This window comes from Pan paniscus, chromosome 8 (genome assembly GCF_029289425.2).
Source record: "Pan paniscus chromosome 8, NHGRI_mPanPan1-v2.0_pri, whole genome shotgun sequence".
Taxonomy (NCBI): Eukaryota; Metazoa; Chordata; class Mammalia; order Primates; family Hominidae; genus Pan; species Pan paniscus.
In genome coordinates this window covers 42,705,825-42,733,312 of record NC_073257.2, presented here as the reverse complement: position 1 = coordinate 42,733,312, position 27,488 = coordinate 42,705,825, and the positions used below count along the sequence as shown (strand labels likewise).

At 45.9% G+C, this 27,488-nt stretch overlaps 1 protein-coding gene across 7 annotated transcripts in view; it reads left to right on the top strand.

The window, feature by feature from the left end:
• JCAD (junctional cadherin 5 associated) overlaps positions 1–27,488 on the top strand; it is a 102,575-nt gene that overhangs the window by 52,893 nt on the left and 22,194 nt on the right. For 5 of the 7 annotated variants that reach the window (XM_055092574.2, XM_055092575.2, XM_055092573.2 and 2 more), the window contains one exon: positions 14,958–15,297. In XM_055092574.2, the coding sequence (XP_054948549.1) occupies positions 15,017–15,297 (281 nt within the window). In that variant the 5' untranslated portion in view covers positions 14,958–15,016. Of the gene's footprint in view, positions 1–3,491; positions 3,617–14,957; positions 15,298–18,004; positions 18,045–27,488 lie in introns of those variants that run through there. The other 2 variants (XM_034930217.3, XM_055092577.2) reach the window with 2 other exon arrangements.

Below are 27,488 nucleotides of genomic sequence, written 5' to 3'. Positions count from 1 at the left end.
TGCCTTCCACTGTGATTGTGAGGCCTCCCCAGCCATGTGGAGCTGTGAGTCCATTAAACCTCTTTCCTTAATAAATTACCCAGTCTTGGGTATGTCTTTATTAGCAGCATGGGAATAGAATAATACACCCTCTTTCCTCTTTGTTAATTCTATTCCCATATCTTTAGAAAAGCTTTCCACCTTTCTGCTTGCCCCTCTCCCCACATCCACAGCCTCACCACCATCTTCTCTCCCCATCTTTTCATTCTGCTTCTTTGTTTGAAATGGCCTTAGTCATGCCAGGAAAACATTAGAGCAGGGCTAGGGATACATCAGTACTGAGGAAAGACAGAAGCCAAACATTTTGAAATGAGGATGTTAGGATAAAGAGCCAGGGTCAAGAAACCACAAGCATCTTGAAATTGTGAAGTCATCTTCTCTAGAATCTCCAGTATTTCAATCCCATTACATTCCCCTAATTGAATCTGCCTTTGCCAGCCTTTCTGCTAAAATACAATTTCTTATTAAACTTGATTTGGTTTGGTTTAGCTTAGCTCCTAGCATTGAATCAGTGTTGTTTTCTGATTTACTGCAACTCTACTCTGTTGTTTTGCAACTCTACAGCCCTTAGGTACATTATAAAACTTCCATGGGGTTAACCTAGAAACCCAACAATATGACATTGTTCTGTGGGGAAACACATCCTAATCTCAATTCACTGACTGATAAATGTTCTAGCAGGAATACTTGGCTCCCTAGGTGTCTGCACCATGCTGGGCACATAGAGGTGCTCCACCCCAGGACAAAGTTATTTCATTGAGTTGGCAAATTGAGGAGAAACAGGAATTCTATAAGTCATTGAAGAAATCCATCATCGAATGATGCTTTTTTGACAAGAAGTAATATCACTGCTGTTAATAACTGTGACTCCCCAGAAAAAAAAAGAAAAAAACTTCTGCATTTCCTTTTCTATCTTTTAAATTTTGTCGAATCCTATTTTCCCAGACTTTGTGTCTCTCCCTAGCCACAATCCACTTGTCCTTCAAAGTCTTCCCTGGTGGCTCCAAGTCAAACAGCAGTAGCTGTACAAGTGTTAATGGTAGTAGCTACTATTTTCTTTTCTTTCTTTTTTTTTTTTTTTCTTGAGACAGAGTCTCACTCTATTGCCCAGGCTGGAGTGCAGTGGCATGATCCTGGCTCACTGCAACCTCCACCTCCCGGGTTCATGTGATTCTCCTGCCTCAGCATCCCGAGTACCTGGGATTACAGGCACCAGCCACCACGCCCGGCTAATTCTGTATTTTTAGTAGAGATGGGGTTTCACCATCTTACCCAGGCTGGTCTCGAACTCCAGACCTCCGGTGATCCGCCTGCCTTGTCCTCCCAAATGCTGGGATTACAGGCGTGAGCCACCACGCCCGGCCACCATTTTCTTCACTATTACATGTACCTGAACTAAGTGATAAGAAGGCATCATCTCATTGAATTCTCATGACTCTCCTATGAGATGCAAACCATCATTACCCCCACTTTGTTAGAGAGGAAAGTGAGGCTAACAGAAGTAAAGTACAACATCTAGAAAGTGGCAGAGAAGCCAAGCCCGGGACCTGAGCTACCTGGTTCTCGAGCCCCTAATCAGGCTGCCTGCTCCTATCGCCACCATCTGGTTTCCTCCCACGCACTCCTGATAATGCACAATACAACACTCAATTACATTGTTCGTTCTTTTCCAGCAATAGTGTGTTTAGCTTTTATGCTGTGTTAGATTATACGTTGCTACTAACCATGAGGAACATACGATTCAAGAGAACAAAGAAATGACCTTGCTCTGGTGGTTCAGAGCAAGGGTCTTGGGCTAGATTCTGCAGCTTGCCATCTGTGCCCGTCCCTGAGCCCATTCCTCATCTGTAAAGTGGTGCCCATATCATCAAACTGTGATGAGGATTAAAAGAAATAATAGATAGGAAGGGCTCAGATGTGGTAATAGAGCAAAAAAAGTTAGTTATTGGTGTTTCGACAGCAAATACAGTCCTAAAATCATGATGTGGCTAAGTAGTTTTCTGAAAACTAATTTGGCAAGGTCACCAGTCTGCTGTGCCATCCATGTTTTGTCTGGGTGGACTTAACTAACATTCCCTGTCTCTCCCCAATGCATCAGCAATATTTCACATTTTTTGTCTTCTGTCTAGATTCTGCAGCTTGCCATCTGTGCCCGTCCCTGAGCCCATTCCTCATCTGTAAAGTGGTGCCCATATCATCAAACTGTGATGAGGATTAAAAGAAATAATAGATAGGAAGGGCTCAGATGTGGTAATAGAGCAAAAAAAGTTAGTTATTGGTGTTTCGACAGCAAATACAGTCCTAAAATCATGATGTGGCTAAGTAGTTTTCTGAAAACTAATTTGGCAAGGTCACCAGTCTGCTGTGCCATCCATGTTTTGTCTGGGTGGACTTAACTAACATTCCCTGTCTCTCCCCAATGCATCAGCAATATTTCACATTTTTTGTCTTCTGTCTGCCTTCCAAAATTATGAAAACGTTCGCCCTGAGCAGACCCAGGCAGCAGTCTAATCTTTCTGCCCCTTCCCGCTGTAAGAGAAATATGGAGTGGGTTTGGGGTTACCCAAATGACCCCAAATGTTCATTCTGGTCTGAACTCTCCCACTGACCTCCTCCTATCTCTCCTCCTACCCCTGCCCTGTAGGCAAATCCTGCTCCTGTCATCAGTTTCCTCCTCTGCCACAGGAGAGTATGAGCCAGCTGATCTGAAGGTGGCTTCCAGACTCCTTCAGACTTTTTTTTTAAAGAAGTAAATCCCAAGCTGTTGTCACCATCACTGTTTTCTGCTCTTCATAATATCGATGTGTTATGTGGGTGCGTTTGTGTGTGTGTGTGTGTATAGCCATACTGTGTTCCCATGTATGTATGTATATGTGTCAGTGTGTTTGGCTGCATCTGTGCGTGACTGTATATGGGTGTGTCTGTGTGCACCTGCGTGTGACTGTATTTGAGTGTGTGTGCACTTGTCTGTGACTGTGTGTGCACCTGTGTGTCCTGTATATGTGTTTGTGTGCGCCTGTTTCCTGTGAGTGTGTTTGTGTGCATCTGTGTGTGGGTGTATATGAGTGTGTTTGCATACATCTTTGTGTGTTTGTGTGATATGAATATGTTTGCTTTGTGTGTATCTGTGAGAGTGTGTGTGTCTTTGGACATTTCCACAGGGTTGACGTGGCCCAAACCCAAGTGACAAGAAAAGAGGGAATGGTGGTCAGCCCACTTGTGCCTTCTGCGCGACCCACGCAGGCGGACCCCAAAAGCCTAGGAAGCTCGTGGCCTGGATACCGCCCTCAGCGCAGAGGAGGCAGCCCCGGGCGGTGGGCGGGGCGGGCCCGGGCGGTGGGCGGGGCGGGCCCGGGCGGTGGGCGGGGCGGGCCCGGGCGGTGGGCGGGGCGGGCCCGGGCGGTGGGCGGGGCGGGCCCGGGCGGTGGGCGGGGCGGGCCCGGGCGGTGGGCGGGGCGGACGGCGGTTCTCCGGGCATGCTCGGCCTCGGCGGCTGCAGGCGGGGCGGGTCGCGCTGGTCCCCGGCCGGCCGGAGCGGCGGCGGTGGCGGCGCGAGGCGGCATGAGGGAGCCGCTCGGTAAGTCCCGGCGTCTAACCCTCCTGGCTCCCACCGTCCATTAGGGCCGCTCCCACGGCGCTTCGCGGGCCTCACCCGCAGCCTCCCGCACTCCCCCCAACTTCTCCAGCTGGGACGTCGCTCCGGTTCCAGCCACCCCGGCGGTGGGGGATGTCTGCACCCCCAGTCGCAGCCCCGCCTGGGCCCCCCGCGCGGTGCCTAGCCCGGCAGCCTCGGGGTGGAGGGCGCCTGCCAGCCCGGGAGGGGCGTCCCCTCCCCTCAGGTGCCCCGCTCGGAGCGCGGGGGTCCCGGGGCGGGCACCGCGGGCCGCGGCTGGCGTTAGCGCTCGCGTCGCCCCTCGGCGCGCGGAGGGCCTGGGGGGCTGGGGTCACTCACTCCCCTCTCGAAGTCGCCCTCCCCAGCCTGTGTCCACCAACCCCTCCCGCGCCCTCGCGCCCAGACCTCGCGGACCTCACCCCAGAGCTGACAGCCGCCGCGCTGGGTCCCCGAGGTCCCAGTTCCCACGCTGCCCCGGCCGTCTGGACTGCCCGGGACGGTGGGGGGCTCCCGCCGCGGCCCCGCTCCCGCTCCGGTCTCTGCGCGGTCGGCGCTGGGGATTAGGGCGCTAATCGCGGCTGCCTCCCAGCGAGTGCCCAGGGCCGCCCGGCTCCTGGCTGCGCGTGGGATGGGAGAAGGGCAGGAGCCCCGCCTAGGAGTGCTGTAAATCCCGTTAATCATCTCATTTATGGGATCTGGAACCCGCCCTCCCAGGGTCTCTGCGCTCAGATCTCCGCGGGCACCCTCTACATCCCCCGTCTCCAGTCGGGGTCCGTTCACCCCCAAAATGCCAGGGTTTGCCTCGATGCCCTGGCCACAGTGGGGCCCAGCACTAGCTGCTAAAAAGCGCCCCTCTCGCTTCCCGTCAAGAAGCAGAGCGCCTGGGATTCTTCTGGGCGTTTGTAAAGAAGCTGTGATTTCACTACTGAAGAAAAAAATAAAAACGAGAACTTTAGGCCAGCGCTACCTGGGCATGCCCTGGTGTTTGGTCATCCACGCGCTTAAGGAGTAGAGAGGCCTTGGGGGAATTAGCTTGGGCACATCACCTCCCCACACCTACACCCACTCTCCCACCCCCGCACGCACTCCACCCGCCTCCCGTATCCTCATTCCCTCCCCAAATCTAGTAGCTTGGTCTTAGTCTTGGGGAGAGGGGTGGGGCGGTGCAGACCACACAACTCCCAGGGTTTCCTGTCCTGACAGTTTAATGTGATGTTTCTCCCACAACTTGTTTTCCTTCTCCGGTCTTTTGTCTTTTCAGATTTCCAAGGAATAGATAACCCAGAGATTGAGGGCTAGGGTTGCAAAATACAGGGATGTGGGGGAAGGGGCCTGATGGGTAGGATTCGGGCAGCCAGAAATGCTCTGGCAAAAAAAGGCAGTCTGCATGGTGTGAACTGAGGGTCATGGGCTGTACAGGTAAAACTTTGGGAATGTCAGTTCATTTTAGAATTTTAAGACCACCCGGCAAAGCAAGAATGCATACAGGCTTTTTTGGAAATCATATGCAGATTCTATTTCATGGGACTTGTGTTGGTTTTCGTGTGAAATTGGGAGTTTGTTAAAGTGGTTTGGTTTTCCATAACGTCTGTGGATTGGGACTTAATTATTTACCTTGACATTAGGTGTCTAATTCTTAGTCACCAGCTTAACAAGCTTCCTGAAGTCTCTAAGTGTCACTGTGGGCATGCAGCATGTAAGAAACTGTTACTCCGCCTGGAGTGGGCGAGCAAATATTTGTTGAACAGAGGCCTTTAATCTGCTGGGCCTTCCTCCTGTAAAACTTCACCCTTTGCTGCAGAGACTGGAAGGTCAGGCCCTTGGCAGGCCCAGGAGAATTAGGGGATTTGGGTGGGTGGAGAAAGACTGTTTCGGGGAAAAAAGAAGTTTGGCCTGAGTGTCCACATGCTCTGGACGACTTGACAAAGTCATCAGGGTTATCAAATAGCTCATCGAGTGGTCACAGATTCCAGAAGCCTGTGGTCTATTGTTCGGCAGCTATAAAATGTAACAGGGTTGGAGGTACACAAGGAAAATAAATAAGGACCAATTTTTTTCACTTAAAAAAAGTAAATATGAAAAGATTCTTGTAGTCTAATTTTTAACATGCAATTTAAAAATAAATCCTAGAAATGTTATCAGCACAGAAAGCCCAGAAGTCTGTGGCTCCCCCAAGTTCTCACTGGCCAGTTTGGGAGGACAGTAAACACCAGTCATCCTTAGGAGTCCTTAGTTTTTCTTTTAATGAGCTTGGCGAAACTCCATGCTAATTAATCTGGAGAGCGTTTAGAACACAGAGCGTTGGAGTGAAACAATTGTTCTATTGTGTTTTTTATTTCGATAAGCAAAGACTATCTCTCTGAAGTCCTCTGGGCCTATTGCTGAACCCATTACTGCAGTTTACTTGGGTTTTTAACAGATGTTGTTTTTCCTCCTTTGGATGAGAAGGGTTATCTCTCTCATTAAAACCTTGCTCTTGTGCTTTGTTTCAAGGGCCTGCTGATGGAAGGAATGTTGAGGTCCACTGACTTGCAAACGCCAGCAGCCCAGGGAGGGGAGGTGTTGGGCTTTGATATATGCTTTAAACACTAAATGGTGTTTAGAAAAATACAGGAACCCCTCCCCCAGATACTAAAACCTCAATTATCTTGATTTGAATTGAAGGTGTCTTGTTAAAAATTTGGATTATCTATAACCAAATATCTTTCCCAACAACTTTCTATAGATATGCTTGGGAATAGCCTGGTTAAATCAATAGGCTGGCAGATTTGTTATCAGATCGTGAAGTATCCTTATAGTTTTGGGCTTATTGGTTGTCTTTATAGTTTACCTGTAAAGATTGTTTTTTCTGTATGTAAATGAAAGAATTTAGATACTATTAGGAAGAAGCACCAAGATACATTCCAAAGAAGGAAAGAAAAAAAAAAAATAAGCAAGCAACTTGTCTGTGTAGGAAGAATAGTTAGAGAAACAGAAACCAGATTGTTGCTACTGGTTATCTCTTGGCACAGTGGGGTTACTAGGAACTTTTCCTTTTTACTTAAGCACTGAGTTTTGCAGTGTTTACTTTTGAAATCACTTTACGTGACTTTTGTACTTAGGAAATACATAGAAATGTAAAGATCATATGAAATAATTTAAGTCAAACACTTGGTAAAGACTTGGCTTTTTTTTATTCTGAAGATATTTAAAAACAAAACCAAAAGAAGGGTAAGTTTAATGGAATATTTAAGGTATCTTTACATGTGGAGCTTGACATACATGATGATAAGGGAATAAAACTCTAACCTATGATGATGTTTTACAGCTATTTTTGCAAATAGCCAAAAATTCCAAAAGATTTAAAAATCTTATCCAGTTTGAGTCCTTTCTTAATGACTTCTAATCTTTCAGAAATGTTAATGAGGTACTTAAGGTCTCATAAAAATATTGCTAGCCAAAGCAATAATTGTGTGACACAGAATTTAGAGGTGAAAGAGAAGACAGGAGAAAGAGTGTGTGTAAGTGCATGTGTGTGTGTTCACATTAGTTGTGGAAAGAAAAAAAAGAGGAGTCAGAAGGGATAATACTTAGGAAAAAAATTCAGTGCATAATGTTGGGGACTTTTTTCTTTTTCTTTCTCTTTTTTTGAACAAATGCCTTAATACCAATCCACCCCAGCAAGATTAATGTTCCAAGGTCCTTTTGATCTTAGACACAAGTTTTCCAACTCATTTGTTTTTTGTCACCTTAAAGAAACCTAAGGATGTCCTCCTAAAATGATTACTTCACAGATTAAGTATAATTTTTTACATCTTGTGAGATTTTAACAACTTGACTGCCTTGGCAGAGTTGGTCATCACACATGTGGTATGGTAACAGCAGTCTGTGAGAACTTGGTGTCCCAGGACTTCAACTGGAACTGTTGTGTTATTTAATAATTAAGACTGGAAAGGGAAATAGCAATTCTATTGTTCATAGTAAAATACACAATTCTACCCTTAGGAAAAAATCTGTGGAAAGCATTAAAAACCTACGTGTCAGTTAGCAACATACTCCATTCTGGTTTGTTTTATGTCTTGGTGATTTACCTCTTGTTTAAAGAAAGTACTTTGTTATATATTAATCATAGCATTAGACCTAAATGTTGTCAGTTGAAGAGATATTTACACTGAACTGCCAACAAATTGAGGGACCAATTACATCTTAAGCATGGAATGTCAGTGAATACAACTGAAAAGTTTTAGGTCTTTTAGAGGAGTAACAATGTCTAATTAAGACCTTTTTAGAATGCTGGTTGTAACCTTGTATTAGATTTCTTCAGCAGCACATGTGATTTTGGCTTCCTGAAAACAGGTTAAGAGTCTCTCTGGCAGATAAGGCACATGTACCATATACTAGAGCCTTATGTGATTTACTACTTATTTATTCTTTTCTTCAATGTTTCTTTTATTGTCATTGAGGCTTCCAAATACCTAACCTATTTTTAAAGATGCATTTTCCTCATCTAACCTAAGCAGCATTTCATTTATGAAAGTTTTTTTTCTGATGATGAAATAGTTATATATAACTTAATTAAGTTACGTAATATGTTAATATATTAAGTTATGAATAATGATGATTGGTGATGAAACAATATTGTTATATTAAATTATATAATAAGAATGTGGATATTATATATGTTGTTATATATACTTAAGTTAATATTAAGTATATAAAGTTAAGTATAGTAAGTATATGAAATTGCCAATATTTGACTATTTTTGGCCTGCAAAATGACAATTTCATATGATTGGACCTAATACATTTCATGACAGAATATCATAAGATTCAGTAAAGTATAAATAAGGAAATTTTTCGAAAACTCAGAGTCCATCACCTCTGCTGACATTTTGGTATGTTTCCTTTCAGTGTTTTTTCCCTTTTCAAGTACATATGTATATAAACAAATTTGGTATGACATTGAATCTAGGGTTCTGTATCCTGTCTTTATTATTTAGCGTGGTATCACGAGCATTTCCCTGTGCTGTTGTATACCTGAAAACATAATTTTATGTATGTGTATACATATTATAGTCCACTATATGGATGCACCAGAATTTTTTTTTGAGACGGAGCCTCATTGTCCCTCAGGGTGAGGTGCAATGGCACGATCTCGGCTCACTGCAACCTTTGCCTCCCAAGTTCAAGCCATTCTCCCACCTCAGCCTCCTGAGTAGCTGGGACTACAGGCGCATGCCACTACACCTAATTTTTCTTGGATTTTTAGTAGAAACGGGGTTTAACTGCGTCGGTCAGACTGGTCTTGAACTCCTGACCTCGGGTGGTCTGCCCACCTCAGCCTCGCAAAGTGCTGGGATTACAAGTGTGAGCCACTGCACCTGGCCCAGAATTTTTTTTTTTTTTTTTTACTAAATTAGACATTTAGTCTAATTTTGTTATTATCATAATTAAAACTGGGATACTATCCTTATACAAAACAGTGTGTATCTCTGATTATTTCATTAGGACAGATCCTAAGAAGTGAGATTATTCCATAGGGTTTCAGATGTTTAAAGATTTTGTTACATATTAATAATTCTTTTCTTTTCTTTTCTTTTTTTTTTTTTTTTTGAGACAGAGTATCCGCTCTGTCACCCAGGCTGGAGTGTAGTGGCACAATCTCCGCTCACTGCAGTTTCCACCTCAGGTTCAAAGGATCCTCCCACCTCAGCCTACTTGGTAGTTAGGACTACAGGTGAGCGCCACCACACCTGGCTAATTTTTGTATTTTTAGTAAACGTGGGGTTTCACCATATTGGCCAGGCTGGTCTCTAACTCCTGACCTCAAGTCATATGCCTGCCTCAGCCTCCCAAAATGCTGGGATCAAAGGTGTGAGCCAGTGAACCTGGCTAATCACTTTTAAGAAGGGAAATACTCATTTTCATTTACATATAGCCTGCACCCTCCCCACCCCCCACCATTTATACACACACAAACAGGAGAACCCTTATAGCTCCTCATGCCCTTACCAACAACAAGCATTGCTTTTTAAAAGCTTTAATCATCTCATAAGTGAATAATGGCATTTTGGTTTAATTTGCATTTCTTTGATTACAGGTGAGGGTGACCATGCTTTTCATCTTTTTAATAGTATATTTGTCTCTCTTTTTAAAGTTAATTTTTAGTTTGTGTTCTAGGCCAATTTTAAAAAGGAAAAAAGTTCTGGTTGATTTAATGAGTTCCTTAATGTTTTGTTTCCTTTCACTGTCTTGAGCATTATAACTGTAAATATGAGAATTAAAATGCTTATTTTTATAAATGGAAAGGAAGGAGAAGATGGTACCTGTTAAATGGCATTCATTTGCCAGTCCTAACCTTTAGTGATGAGAAGATCCGTAATTGAAATAATACCACCTAGACCATAGCATCGCAAGGGAGGGTGCTGACGGGGTCTTATTTGTCTTTATATTCTTCAGCCCAGTGCCTGGCACTTCCAATGTAAAACAAGTGCCCTGATGAATATACGTTGGCGTAAGCGTGCAGCACCCGCACTCTGGGATGGAGAATTGCTGGATGTTTCGCTCCTGGCCTGCCTTCCCTAGCCCACTCCTTTCCTCAGTGGGTGGCCATTTATCCCTACTCTCTTGGGTGGCCTCTGCATGGGTGCTAATAAGGCCAAGGTCAGAGGTTCTGTCTTCAGATGACCTATTTAGCCCTGTTCTGTGTCGTGGCCACAAGCTGTACTCTTTTTCCTGGGGCAGCTGACTTCGATGCCTGCTGCTCATCACAGGCGAGAATAGGCTAGAGAAAGGGGCCTGCTTCCTAGAGCTAGAAGGACTCTAAAGAACCTCTAGTTCAGCCTTCTCATTTTACTCCTTCAGGAGAAGACTGAGACCCAAAGGGTTTTCTCCTTTCCTCCTGTGCAGTGACTCAGGCTTGATTCACCTCACAGATAAATACCGTGCACCATGGAGAAACAGACACTTATCCCAACAGCGAAGCGGGAGGTAACCCAGCCCCATGCCCAATGTCAGTGGATCGTTAACAGCAACTTCCTAATTCTATAATCCCTTCCATTTGAATAGACACCATAGAGCTAATATTTAAAGAACTTTGAAAAGGTGCCATGCAATAAGATCACTGCAAGTGGTCTTATTCAGGTTCTTTGGAAGGACAAATCATTAATCTTTGATGAAAATCCATTTGATGATTTGGGGAAAAGAGAATTTTGTGAGACTAGGTTGGTTAAATCAAAATAAAATGAGCTGTCATCTTCTCAAACCAACAATTATTTCCAGTTTCTATATTTCTATTAATGGAATGATCATTATCCTCGTCACTGAGGCTAAAATCCATTGTACTTCTTCTCCTGAAAATTACTCTTATTATTCCTTTTTTTTCTTATCCCCTCTGCCAGCCCCCCGTGCATGTTACAATAGAAAGGACTTGTAACTACAGGTCCCCCATCTGTTCTCGCTCTATCCACTTTAGTCCCCTGCTTTTCTGCCAGATTTCCCTTGCCCAAACCCATTTGTGGTTTGCTGTTGTCTATTCAAATTAAGTCCAAATTCTATTAATGTTGCAGATAAGAATGGCTATTTCTATATAGGACTTTTTTTTTCTTTAAGAATTTATTTTTTTAAAGTTACTCATCTCCCACTTATTATAGATGTCGTTTGTATACATTTCAGTTTCATACAGCAGGCTTTATGATAGCCCCATGTTATTTATGAAAAGCTCAAAACTCCAAATGATGAAAGAGGTCTGTTAAGGTCACAAGGCAATTGCATGGTGTATTCGAGAACGAATCATATTACTGAGCATTTAAACATTAACACCAGCGTTGCCATCAAGACATTATAGCCAAGTGAGGCATCAACTCGTGTGTGTGTGTGTGCGCGCGTGTGTGCGTGTGTGTGCGTGTATGTGCATGTGTGTGTGGTGTGTGAGAAGAGTCATCTAGAAGAGCCATTCTGCTCCTAGAGAATAAAGGAGAATTTTTTTCCTTTTAAATATATGGTTTTTAATTTTAATGCCACCATGCCTTCTTTCTTTCCTTATTTATGTGTATGGATTATTTGGTAAAGTAGGAAACTTTTTTGATGTTAAGGAAGAAAATATAGATGAGTGAACCTAAATTAGTAGCCTGAACTTTGAAGCTAGACAGACCCAGTTCAAACCATGGATCTAACACAAGCTGTGTAACCTTGGACTGTCAGCCTCAGTTTTCTTGTGAAAATGGAAACATTCCTGTCTACATCGAGAAGTTTGCTGGAAGCATAGAATGAATGAAAGTGTGCCAGTACAGAATCTAGTACATTACAGATGGTCATGAATAGTTGATGTTATTAGATTTCATGTGTGCTGCAATCCTGGGTTTATAGTTCAGGTTTTTCCTTGGAGTTGGTAGAGGAAGAGTTTATTGGGCTGGTGGGGAGGGAAGAATCAGTTAACTACGATTGAAAGATATTCTTGCTAAATATAATTACCATGCAAACACATAACCATATTGGACCAACCTATCCAGCCCCAGGAAGAAAATGGCCCACATCTGTGTTTTGTGAGGGTTATGTCTTCTCTGCCATTCTGACAAATGGACTGTAGCACAACCAGCTGTGTGCTGCACATGCCTGTTCCTTAGTGTATTCGGTGGCCACTTGGAGTACAGTGCAATTTGCTTTTATTTTAAAGAGCCCGGCATAGTAAGAGAGAGAAACTGAGTGTTGTGAGACCTAATGCTAACTTTAACTGTGATGCTGACCCTGTGTGTGATGTTGAACCTGTGTGTGATGTTGAACCAGTGAGCCTGGGGACTTTGTTCTAGTCTGCCAGGATTCTGTTACTAAGCCATTAATTTCTTTTCTTTCTTTCTTTCTTTTTTTTTTTTTTTTTTTTTTTTTTTGAGACAGGGTCTTGCTGTGTCACTCAGGCTGGAGTGCAGTGGCATGATTTCGGCTCATGGCCACCTCCGCCTCCAGGGTTCAAGCGACTGTCCTCCTTCAGGCTCTTGAGTAACTGGGATTACCGGTGTTTGCCATCATGCCTGGCTAATTTTTGTATTTTTAGTAGAGACAGGCTCTCACCATGTTGGCCAAGCTTGTCTCAAACTCCTGGCCTCAAGTGATTCACCCACCTAGCCTCCTAAAGTGCTGGGATTATAGGTGCGAGCCACCGTGCCTGGCCCCATTTCTTTACCCTTGGGATAATTCTACTCATAATCTATTTTAAATGCCAGTTCCCCTTCTCATACACAAACACATGCTCTTTGCCTAATGAATTCCTAACCATTCTTCAAAACCTAGCTCAAACACTTGTGTCTCTCATTTGTGCATTTTCTCAACAAGTATTTATTGAGTTCATACTGTGTGCAAGTTGCTGGGGATAAAGCATCAAACAAACCAAAGACCCTGCCCTAAAGCCTGACTCTGTTCCTAAAGCCCTTTGCTTGTGATGGGATCTCATTCCTCTGTAATCCCTCGCATGGTGGAACTTACTCTGTTGAATTAAAGAACAAACCCTTGCTTCTCTGGTCCTTCTTTGTCTGTTGAAGCAAATGACCCAAGTTGTACAACTCCTTGAAAGACATGCAGTAGGAGTGTCAGGAGTGGCAGAGTTGCTATGGAGATTTTTCTATTAGTACAGTAGCTGCCAGAGCTTGTCAGCTTCCATAAAATGTAGGGACATAATGGAAAATTATCAACTTCCAAAGTTTGATACTCTCCATGCTGACAGGCGAGACTTTCCCTACTGTAATCTAGCAGGTGATGAAGAGTGAGGACAGGCAAGCAGAATTGTGCGACAGACCCGAGTAAGAGCTCCCAGTGACAGGAAGCACATGCCGCAGGCATCTTCCTTTCACCTGCACACGGGCCAGCAGGCGTTTCCTGGCCATTGTTCGCCATGGCTGCAGCGGCTCTATTTCCGTCCACCAGTGAAGTGGGGTTGGAGCTGGCTGAGCTTTTTGATGGGGCTGGCTTTTGTGGCTTTTGTGTGTCTCTCACCCAGGCCAGCATTACCATCAGCCCCCGTAGAAGCAGTGGTGGGTGTATCCGTCTGACCAATCCGTCTTACGCCTTATCATCAAAGGGAATACTTAGGAAGAAAGATGTTCTCATGTAGGAATAAACAGGGCGGCTCTCCCTCTTTTGCTTGTAGGTAGGTTTCTGCCCATTTTCATTCTTCTTTGTGGGTATTCTTGTTTTGTGCAGCTTACACTGGAGGAAGCTGCTGCTGTTGATTCAGGTACTATAGCAGGATTTGGGTGTGGACATCCTTGGCTGAGAGATGCAAAAACTTTTCCCCAAGATCTACTGGGAAGAAATTTGATTCATAAAAGTTTCATAAGGAGGCCGGGTGTGGTGGCTCATGGCTGTAATCCCAGCACTTTGGAAGGCAGAGATGGGTGGATTACCTGAGTTTAGCAGTTCGAGACCAGCCTGGCCAACATGGTGAAACCCTGTCTCTACAAAAAAATACAAAAAATTAGCCAGGCGTGGTGGCACATGCCTGTATTCCCAGCAACTCGAGAGGCTGAAGCAGGAGAATCGCTTGAACCCAGGAGGTGGAGGTTGCAGGCAGTCGAGATCATGCCACTGCACTCCAGCCTGGGCAACAAGAGTGAAACTCTATCTCAAAAAAAAAAGACTTTCATAAGGAAAAGAGAACTCTGGGCTTGTGTAGTGAGTTGGGTGTGTATGATTGATCAGTGTGTTGTTTTCTCATCATGAACCCAAAGAGTTAAAATCTATTTTTGGTTGCTAGTTAACTGCCCCGGGGTGGCTGCCCTGGCAGTTGCTGTTTCGATGGCTTCCGCCGAATTGTATCATGACTGTGTTGATTAAAGATCTCACTCTCTCCTAGAGCAAAAGGTATGTCTACAAGATGAAAGCAGGGGCGTGTCCTAAGATTAAGCTGGATATTGGTGGTTTCTCTTTTTAGAAACATGAAGCAGTCATTGCAGCTCCCAGGTCTGTATTTTTTTTGTCCGCACTCCTTCCGCCTGCTGTTTGTAGGTGAGTGGGACAAGGGGAAGGTGGACAGTGTTAATCATGTCACTGCTTAAAGCACGGTGCCACATGCTCTTCTACCAGAGGCAGCCATCGAAGGGTGAGGTCCTCAGGGTTCCACCACATCCTCTAGAGCCAGAGCCACACCCACTTTCTAGGTGAATAGAATGGAGAGTAATTTCAGGCAGAGCCATCCCTGTGTCCCCTCTTTCTGTGCAGGTTCTGTGCTGTGTCCATCGCCATGGTCTGGTTTGGTGGGGGGACCACGGGAGGAGGAGGTGTCAGACTGACCTCCAGGGAGACCTAGTCACAAATAGAGCTCTCTGTTGTCCTGCAGTGCTGGGTCCTGCCACCACCATGGTTCCAGTGGTTGAGCTTTGCTGAAGCCCAGGCATCATGTACAGTGTAGAAGACCTCCTGATCTCTCATGGATACAAGCTGTCAAGAGACCCCCCGGCATCACGCGAGGATAACCCCAAGGGGCGCCAGGCAGCGAGGACTGGGACACGAGCAGGCCAGGGCCTGCAGAACGGGCATGAGGATGGCCCTGCGGCCCTCGCACATCGTAAGACGTCCGCGGGGAAAGGACATGTGAGTGACTCCGAAAGCCGCCGCAGCACACCGAGAGGCCACGGGGAGCCCCAGAGCACTTCTGCTTCCAGAACCTCGGAGGCGGGGTAAGTTTCACTGTGAACCCACCGTTTTCTTTTGACTCAGGAGTTTGGCGGTGGGTGATGTGTAGGTAAACTCTTTCAAATCTATATTTGGCCAGGGCCAAGGAGGGAGAAATGGTATTAGACACAAGAACACTTTTTTTGCTTTTTGTTTTGTTTTGTTTTTGAGACGGAGTCTCGCTCTGTCATCCAGGCTGGAGTACAATTGTGCAATCTCGGCTCACTGCAGCGTCTCCAGGGTTCAAGCAATTCTCCTGCCTCAGCCTTCTGAGTAGCTGGGATTACAGGCATGTGCCACCACACCTGGCTAATTTTTGTATTTTTAGTAGAGACGGGGTTTCACCATGTTAGTCAGGCTGGTCTCGAACTCCTGACCTCGTGATCTGCCCGCCTAGGCCTCCCAAAGTGCTGGGATTAGTGAGCCACTGCACCCGGCCACCTTTTTTAGAGACAAGGTCTCACTCTGTTGCCCAGGCTGGAGTGCAGTGGTGCAGTCATAACTCACTGCAGCCTTGACCTCCTGGGCTCAAGTGATTCTCCCACCTCAGCCTCTCGAATAGCTGGGCCAGGTGCACACAACCACACCTGGCTAATTTTTATTTTTTGTAAAGACAGAGTCTCACTGTGTTGCCCAGGCTGATCTCTAACTCCTGGCCTCATGCAGTCCTCCCACCTCAGCCTCCCAGAGCACTGGGATTAGAGTCATGAGCCACCACACCCAGCCCAAGATCACTTGTTTCCACTGTGATATTCAGGGTGTTCCAGCAGCACTTAGCACAGGGCTTGGCCATAATGGGCCTTCAATAAATAGCAGTGAGTAAACACATTCTGTCATGCTGAATGCCATGTGTTAGGACTCTGCTTCTTGGTTCCCTTGTAATCTCTTCATCTTGCCTCAGATAGGAGTCATTTTAGAACTTTGTAAAAGCTATTTCACAACCACGCACCCATTCACAGTATATTTGGCTTTCTTATTAACACAATTCAATATTTTGCAGGTTACAGAGAGTGAAAAGGGCTCTGTATTCCCCTCCGTTTGTAAAACAAAACGTTTCTTCTGGTATATTCATATCATTCCATTGGCTTCTGACCTATCTTTTCCTTGCACACACACTGGCCCTAATGTGGGCATCCCATCTGAATATAGCTGCATCTGTGGGTGTTTCCTTACAACAAAAAGAGAGGGCGGGTTAGCTAGGGGAACAGGATGGTAAAAAAGGAGAGAATTTCGGCAGCTTGCCACAGAGCCAGGCTGGGAGAGGAGCCCTGAAACCCTCTCCCAGGCGGTTTCCACCTGGAGGAAACCTTTGTCATCCCTTCCTAACACTGTGTTTGCCTTTAGTGGTGCACTGGGACCAGGCACAGATTGGGGAGGAAGAGCTCTGAGTCTACAGAGCGTGTTATGTAACTGCATGTCAGCAGTTAGATATGGACAAAGGACACAGACGGAATCAGGGACCTTTCTTTAAGAAAAACAAACAAACACACAAAACAGGCAAGTCTGATGGGAATGAACTCGCCTTCCATGGTTCGAGGTCACCCTTGCAGACAAAGGACCTTCCTTGTTGGTTGACAGTTTTCAGGCAAAAATGGGAAGGATTTTGTTTTTAGTCAGAGCACTTAACACATTATTGGAGAAAAGCAAAGGTGAGAGCCCTCGTTTCTGCCCAGCGTAGTAAAAGCAGGTTTAAGTTGCCAAGTCAGATGCTTCTCCAGTGAGGAGCAAGAGGAGTTAGCACTGATGGAGCCAGGCTCAGGGGGGAAAATCACAATGAAGAAGGGGCTGGAAGCTGTTTCTCTTTCACCTTGTGCTTCAGAACTCACACTTCTGTCGACTACTGTCAAGGCCTTCACTTTCTTGGCCGCCATTTTCCAGCATGGAGCTGGAAAAGGGGTCTTATGGGTGAGTTGTCTGAGGGTTCAGATAACCTTAATGACTACCACACAAACGGGTGCTTGTTTTTGTTTTGTTTCTTCATTTAGTTTTCTGCTGAGTATATTTGTACCTTCCAACTTGGATATCAAGGTACTGAGATTGTACCTTGTCTCCTATTTCTTTTGTTTCTTGTACAGAGTCTTACAGTACAGGGCATATATGGTTATTTAATACATGCTCATGTGCTCAATTTATTCTTTCCCCAATTGTAGCAACTGTTGAAAAGCAGAACAGTCAGTTTCTAATGAAGTAAAGACAGGGCTATGGAATCCCTGCAGGTGGACCATGTAGGTTACGTGGGGTCTCCCTCAAATTTGAGGGGCTGGATCAGAGTTGAGTCTCACGGTGGGAGGCAGGAGAATCCCCTTTAGAATTCTGTGTGGGCAGTGTGGCCACCAACCTCATCCACAACTCGCTCAGGACTTTCTAGCCCCTTGTGTGGTAACAGGTTCCTGAGGACTACGGCATAATCAGATCTGCAAGCTGCCTTTGTTTCCATCCTGAGTGAAGGGCTCAGATAAGTGGCTTTGTGTAGCCCTGGGATGTTTTCATACAGATGACAGAGTTCTCGACAGATCTGGCCTCTTGTCCATGTTGTTGAGATTGGCCGATTCACATAGATGGTGTAGAGTGGCTTTTGGATTGAAGGTTGGCTCCTAGGGTAGAAATAGCAAATGCATACATGTTTGCAGACATCCCTGCCAGTGCCCCAAGCTTCAGAGACTGGCTGCAAGGTTCCCTGGGTTGAAATGAAAGACTTTTTTTTTTTTTTAGGTGCCCAATAGAGAACTGAAAATTGGAGGGAAACAGAAAGGTAGGCATGAAGGAGAATTGTTTTTCCCCATCAGAAACAAAGTGCTTTGGGAAAAAGTAAATAGGTGTCAATAGTTAACAGCTTAAATTAAAAAAAAAAAAAAGCCAATACTGCTATGACTTATGTGAATTCTGAATCTGATGAATAAATGGTGCTGTCAGATCGCAGTCTTTGGTTACTCAAAAGCACAGCTGTGGTCTTGCTGCCTCCTCCATCCCACACAGTGACCTCTGCTGGGCTGGCCTCCCGGTCTAGGGGGTACCTGGGGCCCGGGATAGCCCTGTCCAACTTGAAGCCATCAGCGTGATTGGGAAGGGTCACGAGGGTTCCTCTTCTGCAGTTTCTTGGTTGAGGGCTGCCTTAAAGTGTGTCCCCACACTTTGAGCCAGTCCTCAACACCCCACTCATGTCCTGGGAAAGATGGAGATCAAGGTCATTTGGAAGGCCACAGGGGCTGAATGAAAATTTGTTTTATTCTGACAGAATAGTGGAGACCTAGGCATGTTGGCAATATTATTATCTTAGAACTGAAGAACATTGCATTCATCCAATGTGTGCTGCTGTAACAGGCTGGGTAATTTATGATGAATGGAAATTTATCAGTTCACAGTTCTAGAGGCTGGGAAATCCAGGGTCAAGGTGGTGGTATCTCATGAGGGCCTTCTTGCTGTGTCATCTCATGGTGGAAGGTGAGAGAGTGAGATCAAACAAGAGAGGGCTGAACTCATCCTTTTATAAGGGCACCAATCCCACCTAGGAGGGTGGAACCCTCATTACCTCATCACCTCTTAAAGGTCCCACCTCTTAATACTGTTACAATGGCAATTAAATTTCAACAGGAGTTTTAGACAGAATAAACATTTAAACCATAGCCAACACAAAGCCCAGAGGATGTCACTGGCCATCAATGGCTGCTCAGTGCAGCAATGGAGGGAGCCCAGCTTGAGCCACAACTCCCCCGCCCCCCCGGCTGCCAGATGCCTTGGGGCTGCCACCCTGCAGCAGCACTGGGCCTGGCTGAGCTCTCCCCAGGTAAGGACTGTTATCGTTTGAAAGGAGCACTTGATTCTGTGAGCTCCCGGGGTTACCATCGCTGGATGGTCTTTTCTCAGTCCCTTGTCCTCCACCCTCCCCCTGGCATGCATGGACGTGTGACAGCTCTCAGAGCCCAGCTGTGTCCCTTTCCTGTCTGAAGAGGCCTATAAAGACTGCATCCTGACCTGTCTACACGAGATAATGCACATAACACTGCTCTTCTGTGGACATTGTAAAGGGAGCATACATGGAAGGCAGGATTATCCATCATCTGGGGCTTAGCTGGAATATCAGCATTGTCTGGTGAGAATGGTCAGGACTGTTCCTTACCCTGTAATGATTAGTATCAGTTTAGAACAGAGTTTCTGATTTAAAGACCAGCTCTATCTAGTAAAATTTTTTTACTTTTTTTTTTTTCTTTTTCCCTTTCTTACTCGAGGGACGTCTAGTAAAACTTAAAAAAAAACAAAACACAAACATGAAGCTTTGATGAGATTTTTGAGCATACAGGATACTTGTTTCCTAATGTGCTGAGGGGGCTGTTGCTTTGAGCTTTCACTATTAGCAGATCAAGTAGTATTGAGCATCTAGGACAGGAGAAGAATGACAATTCTGTTGGGAAGAAAGACAAAGGAGCATGTGAACTTGCTAAAAATCTCTTAGGTGCAAGTAGTGGAGAAGGACCAAGAGTTGGTTCTCCTTCATACATAGTTTATCTAAATTGATGAGTAGACAGTAATTGTTTTTGAAGCTACATGTTAACATGTTGGGCCATCGTTCATATGACTGGTAACTTTACCAGCGTTTAAAGCACAGCAGATGGACTGTGAAGCCTGACTGTGGGACCCCTGGCTCAGGGGCCCTCCTTGCCCCCAGGCTGAAGACTTCCTAGCAGTAAAGTTTCCCTCCTTCATAGATCCTTTGGGAGGCAGGAAGTGGAACCTACCTGAAAGGAAAGGGAGGGGTCGTTGTAAGGATTCATGGAGAGATTCACGGACCATTCATAGGAAATGGAGAAAAACTGGCTGGCCTCATTAGAAATGGAATGAGAAGGTGTCCCCCTGGATTGTGGGTTATTCCCCTGGGGACTCATTCATCTCTGTCCCCCATTGCCACCCATCTCTGCCTCCCATTGCCACCCATGTGTGCGTCTCCGGGTACTTGTTTTGCTCCTCTTCCCTTCCCTGACAGCTTCTGCTTCCCCGTACCTCTGGCTGGCAGAGACTTAGACTCCACCCTTGCTCCCCTTGATGGCTTAGCTTCAGAACCCACTGCTGTCAACTGCCCGCATCTCTTAGTTGAAACTTTTGAAAAAATTGAGTTTCAGACAGCCGGTGGATGCTTGAGTCTGGGTTAGGGTGTCTCCCCGCTCCGATCAGAGGGGAGGGGCTGGACAAGGGAGAGGGAGGTTGGATGGGGAGGAGGGAATGACCAGGCATGGGTGCCTGAGCTTTCCCCACTGCAGGTGCTGCGGGTGAGGACAGTTTCCAGGCCACAGGGACTCCCTGTGTACCCCAAAACATGTTCTCTTCACAGACAATTTGACAAATAACACTAAAGACTTGGCATTTTCCCCTTTTTAAGTCGTTGACTCCACAGAGAGCTCATCTAGATGGTAGCCCGCTCCTAAATGGTCTCAGTTAACAGACTGTAGTGATGAAACTGGCTGTGGGCTTTGCATGAAAGGCACTGACGTGGTCCAGGAAAAGACTCACAGGCCATGTCCAAAGCTTGCCTGCTGAAACACACACACACACACAAACACACACACAGTAAGAGGAAGTGGGCAAAGAGGAAAAACTGTGTTATCTGCACATGGAGGAAACTGCATGCTTAAAATACAAGTAGCCAAAACTAAATAATACTTAACGACCATTAAAATATGTAAAAGGCTGTTATCAGGCACTCAGGGTTTCCTTAATGTGTTTCCTTTGAAATATTATAATCAGAGGAAGCTGTAAAATACACTTAACATAGCAGAGGTTTGAAGCTGAAAGTTATACCATAATTGGCTCTTCTCTGCATAGCCCCAGGAATTCTGGTAAGATTTTTTTGTTAGTTACCCATGAGAATAACTTGTAATTATCTCCTGTCATCAGCGGCAGTTGTTAACTAATGAGAGACTTAGCAACCTAGGGAGAGTCTCTGATGTGGTGGTCTGGGGCCCTCATCTTGGGAGGTTTCTATTTGATCAGTAAACATCCATTCTAGATAGTGCTACTGGATATGGTAAACAGTTCATTTTCAGGGTCTTTTAAAGCTTCTCTTAAATCATATCCTGCTTATAAGGGTTTTCCAAAAACAGAGAATGCTTCAAGTTTAACATCTGTTTCTATGTTCCTCTTCTTTTACAAACTTACAAATCCTCAAACACGATTTGCCTTTTCACTGCTTGTTTCCATCCTAAGCATTAGCTGTTGGTATTTTGACCTCGTTACGAGGCAAAGCCTCTCTTTCTTGAGGGCTGGCATGCTCATGAACACCAGGAAGACACAGGCCGCCTCTTCCCTCACTGTCTTCTGTATGCCCTTCTCCTTGGTCTCGTTCGTAAGTGTGGAAACTTCCAGAAGCGCCTGGAAGCTGGTCCTGTCTCCTGCGTGTGCCCCATGTAGCTTTTACCAGCACCAGTTTCCCCACTAAAAAGCAGGTTGTGTCCTTTGAACATGAGGCTTCTGGAGGTGCAGTGGTGTGGAGGTGCAGGCTTCTGGAGTGACAAGGAAGATCCAGCGGCAGCACCGCCGAGGGCCTCATGTGTCTTGCTGGTTATGCCATCCCCAAGAGGAGAGTTGTTCGTGTGGAATTCTGCCTTCAGCTAGAGAACTGGATGAGTCTGAGAGCTAAGAAATGCCCCACAGAGAGACACCAAGGGTAGGAATGTGAGACGGGGGTCCAAAAGAGACCCGAGTGGGTCTTCCGGTCCAGCCGCTTTGCCTCAAAGATGGCTGTGCCTCTGCGTTCTCGACAAAGGACAGGGTGTGGACTGCGGGTGTCACTGGTGGGCCGCTGTGCAGCTATGGAGCCTGGGGCCTTTAGGCGGCCTCCCTAGGGTGTCATCACCAGAGACCCAGCTGCAGGGTCCTTCAGGCTCTCAGAAACCCATGACTAGTGACCGCCTTTTCTGCTCCTCACAGCCCTCATCTTGGCTTCTGAAGAACCGTGGGTCGGAGGCACCGCGAATACTCCATAAATATTCGTTGAATAAATGAATAAGTAAATGAAAGCAAGAGTGGTGCTAGAAAAAGGCAAATGAGAATGAGGCTGGTCTTTCTCCATGTCTATCATGGCACTCTGTGGTTCACACTGGTGAAGGCAGTTTAACATGGTAAAAATCTGACATGTCCTTATTAAAGAGAAAATATGAAAATACTGAAATAATCTGCCTTACCTATTAGATACGCATGAGAGAGAATGGATTAGAGCTTCTCTTCCTGCCTTGTTTTAATAAATGAAATACTGGTTTGTTCTATATCCATATTGTGGAAATGGGTGTAGCTTCTTCATCAGAGACCAGCCATCCCCAGGAGGAGCAGCGTCTTGTGATGACAGTCAGCTACGTCACTCTTTCCTGGCATTGTGAAGGCCTGTTGATTACAGCTTAGACAAAGACAATGCCGATCTGAAATAATCATCACCTTCAGACAGACACTCGGTTCTTCACCCTTTCATGTGTGCCACCCGCACCCCCTTCCCCAGGCGATCAAGCAAACAGAGCTTCAAGATAACCTACTCCATTGAGAATGTATTTTAATTGAGTTAATACCAAATGAAACAAGGGCTTCTTATGTGTCAGGCACTGTGCTAAACACTCTGAATGTATCATCTCATTTAATTCCTCCCAGGATACAAAAAGGAAGGTGTAGTCCGTCCCTGCAGTACAGATGAGGCATCAGAGGCAGGGGCAGTTAAGGACACTGCCGACAGCGTTCCACTGGACAGCCATGGTGTTGGCCTTTAAACCCACGCCGCCCCTCCAGTGCCCAGGGCAGCCGCTCACCACTCTCCTGGCAACGTTCCAACACTGCTCCCTGTTGGTATGATGAGAAGCCAGAAACCACCCCTCTGCACGTGCCCCGAGCCTGGACTGTTCCGTTGACCCCGGGCAGCCGTCTTTGGGTGTCAACTGCAGGTTCATCCGGCTCCCCAAGGACTGGCCACAGACATTGTTTTCTCAGCCTATTTTTCTCCATCTGTACCTTTTCTTCCTCAAGTTAGGGAATCCACAAGAAAGTGATGAATAACACTTTGAAGGTATTATCTCATTTCATCCCTCCCAGAAAACTCAAAAGGAAGGATTCTGTCCCTGCAGTACAGATGAGGCATCAGAAGCCGAGGCCGGTCCGGCTGCCCACCCATCAGGTGGGAAGGGCCTCACGTTGTGGGAGGGAACAGTGTCTGCCCTGCGTGCAGTCACCAGGACTTCTCCTAGTCACTCGGGTGGGGAACCATTTCTCTAGTGCTTCCTGTCCCTGCCTGTGACGACATCCTCAGGGGTGGCTTCCTGTAGGCCCTGGGATGCTCCCGGGATGATCATTGATGTGGAGGGACAGGGTCCTCTATCAGTGGGATCCTAGCATGGGAGGAGCGTCAGCATATGGCCCTCTAGGGAGTTTGCCTCCGAGTAAGGGCCACCCAGTGTGGCTTCTTGCCTTTACATTCATTAGAAGGCATCAGTGCGTCCTTGCCATGTTAATCAGTAAAAGGAGTGGGCTCATTTAAATAGCTGGCGTGAGTCGGGGGTTAGGGGTTTATGACCCAGCTTTCTTCCCTTAGAAGTGCAGTTGCAGGAAGGATGTTGTTCAGAGATACCCTGACTCCCAGTGAGAGGTTCTAGCACCTTCATCGGGGACACGTTAGTACACGCAGCTGGCGGCTGCCCCAGGAGCCCTCACAAGCTCCACCTACCTTTTCTCCAGGTTATTGTTTTCCTTCTCCTTCCACGTGAACCTATGCCCTTCTTCCTTCATTTGTATCCCTTTGCTCCATCCTGCTTCTCTCTTCTCTCTTCTCTCTTTCTCTTTCTCTTTTCTTTTCTTTCCTTTCTTTCTTTTTTTTTTTTTTTTTTTTGAGACAGGGTCTCTCTCTGTCACCCAGGCCAGTGCAGTGGCACCATCTCAGCTCACTGCAGCCTTGACCTCCCAGGCTCAAGCAATCCTCCCGCCTCATCTCGAGTAGCTAGGACCACAGGCACTCACCACCACATCTAGCTAATTTTTCTTTTTAAATTTTTTGTGGAGACTAGGTCTCCTTATGTTTCCCAGGCTGGTCTCTAACTCCTGGGCTCAAGCGATCCTCCTACCTCAGTCTCTCAAAGTGCTGGGATTACAGGCGTGAACCTCCGTGCCGGCTCTCTCTTTGTCTTCTCTACCTGTAGGTTGGTCAGTGGTCCACATCAATGAGGTGCCCCCTTTCATGAGTGGTCTCCCAGCCCCTGATTTTGTTACGTGCATTAAACACTACTAGAATTACCATGACAGTTTCCAAGCTGGCGCCATCCTTCACATCAGCACCAGTTGTGAATTTACTAATTTATGAAAAGGAAGCAACAACCCCAAAACCCAGTCCCAGGGGCGGGGCCCGTGGACCGTGGCCTCCGACTTACCTTGTGTGTATAAAAGTTCTTTACTAGACCTTGCAAAATCAAAAGTCTACTGAAGCCCTAACCCAAAGATGATTCAGAAACCTGCTGGCAACCACAAGAGAGCAATTTGTGTCCATTTCTAGCCGTCAGAGTTTAAAAAATATTATGGTCTTGTGGCTGGCCAGGTTGGCACTGTAGTGGCAATGGCTTCCAACTTTTTTTTTTTTTTTTTTTAATTTTTCCATTCTGAGTTCATCTTTGTGGAAGCCAGACCCAAGCGCAGGAGTTCAAAGCCCATGCTGTGGAGGAACTGTGACTTCAAGGGCTTCCATCCAGGTCGATATCAGTGGGTGCCTTTCCAACATGCCTCCTACTTAATTTCCTCTGTGCACGTTGATAACTCAAGTGCCTTTGAATTGCTTTCCTGTGCCCCTTCTTCAAATGTCCAAATTTAGCATCACTTCTGAGTCCTCAAATTTATTATGCTTCCTCTTCCAGACCCATTATTTGTGTATTTTTTTTTTAATAACAAAACTGTAACCTCCAGAAATAGTCCGCCAGGTACTTTATGTTTTAACTGAATCTGCACTGCCTGTCATCTAGAGTCATTCATTGTGACATCATAAAAAGCAGGCCTGACAATGCATTAGCAGTCTGACTGGGCATTTGTGGATTTTCTAGTTACCATTCTGCCAGCGCAACCTACAATTCTTGTTCAAATTGAACTTTGCTGAAGAGTAATATTCATCCATTATGTTTTCAGAGCAGTTTTCTCTTTTCTGACTGACCTTTAATTTTATGCTAACCTCTATACTTCAGTCTCCATCTTCTCCAGACCCCAGATTTCCCCTTTCCAAAATTAGCCCATTCGTTACCCTGTGTCAGAGGGATATTTGCACGGGGTGGTATACTGAATAGACCAAATCATGCTGAAAAAAGAAATTGCAGCCTTCCAGGCCCAGAGAGCTTTCAGAGCAAATTCTGGAGCGGAACATGGCTGAGGCCATCACAGAAGCATGTTAGGCACCTGACAGCGGGGTTGGTGAATGTGAGTCGCTCTAAAGAGATGCCCAAAGCCCCTTCTGCCAACCAGAGGAGAACGCTGCTCCTGGCTCTTTCAGTGAGACCTACAGCCTTGGCGGTCAGTTTCTGTATCTGGATACCAATGCCTAGATACAGACGCCTCCGGAAGGGGAGTGGCTTTTGAAGGAACAGGCTAGGCTAGTGTGTCATGACCATCCACTGGTCTAGAACATGACACTAGGGTTGGAAAGCAATGGAAAGCAGCAGGCATCTGCTAGACTGCAGATCTGGGAACCAGGAAGGGATCGCTGGATAAAGGCATGGCTTTAATGGGGCCTCCCCAGCCCCACCCCAATGACCACAGCGAAGCATGGCTGACTGGACTTTGAGGGCCCCCACGGGAGGACCAGGCTCAGGATTTTGTTCATGGAGGAGGGAAGGGTAACTGTCTTCTCACTTCCCACAGAACCCCCAGTTCATTAGGCAGGCAGCAAGCCTCTGGCTGATTTCTTAAGTTAATCCACACATCTATCCCGTGCTCCTGGGTATCAGGCCCAGTGCCAGGCTGCAGCTGCCTGGGTGATAACAAGTCAGTGTGGCTCATGAGGACCTTGGAGGCCACTGAGAAGATGGGGAATGTGAGCCAGTGGTTACAGGCATTCCAAATGTTGCTATTTTTTTTGTTTTGTTTTGTTTTTGAGATGGAGTCCTGCTCTGTACTGCCCAGGCTGGAGTGCAGTGGTGCAATCTCAGCTCACTGCAACCTCCACCTCCTGGGTTCAAGCCATTCTCCTGCCTCAGTTTCCCAAGTAGCTGGGATTACAGGCACCCACTACCACACCTGGCTAATTTTTTGTATTTTTAGTACAGACGGGGTTTCATTCACCATGTTGGTCAGGCTGGTCTTGAACTACTGACCTCAGGTGATCCGTCCGCCTCAGCCTCCCAAAGTGCTGGGATTATAGGCGTGAGCCACTGTGCCTAGCCCAAATGTTGCTATTCTAAGGAGAATAACTTTTTAAAAGAAGGGTATCATTTTCCATTGTGGTTGAGAAGGAGTCATGTGAATGAACAGAACTGTCTCCTAATTTTTCTCATAATTAGCTGCTGCATATGCAGTGAATAGACTTGCTCATTTTCTGTTAAACATATTGTTTTTCACATGCTCATATTTCAGATGTTTCCCAAGCAGTTGCTAGTAGTTGTTTCGCTGGCCTCATCTCTCCTGAGATGAGAGACGGGGCTGTTGGCAAGTGTAACTTCTGTTTCATCTCCGTCCCGTTCACCCGGGAATTCTGTGTAAAGACCCTGCTTGTCCCATTGAACTCATGGACACAATTTGTCTGGGCAATCACATTCCACTTTGCTTTCCTTATCTTTTTCCCACCCTGTGTTAATGTGTTCAGCATGTTTTCCTAGAAGTGCCATTGTTAATGTCTTTTAAAATGTAAGATAATTAGTTTCATTTTTCTAAAAAGAAAAATTTGATCTCATTTCCTTAAACATATCAGAAAATATATTTTTGGCTTTGAAACCCTATGCAGCAGTACACATTTTAGCTGGTAATGGGCGTCCTATAGCGAAGCTACTAGAAGAGCCATTCTTGCTAACTTGTCTGAAGGAGAAATCTACCAGAGCGACCCCCATGGGGAGTCCGCTTGCACCTGTCAGAGCCCAGCCCTTGCTAGGTACAAAATAGATGTTTATTAATTAAATGGTTTATAGTTTTCTATGTCATGTGGACTGCGTTGCAAAGTAGATAATTTAAAATTTCCCGGATGACCTGTATTTTTATTAAATTGGAATTT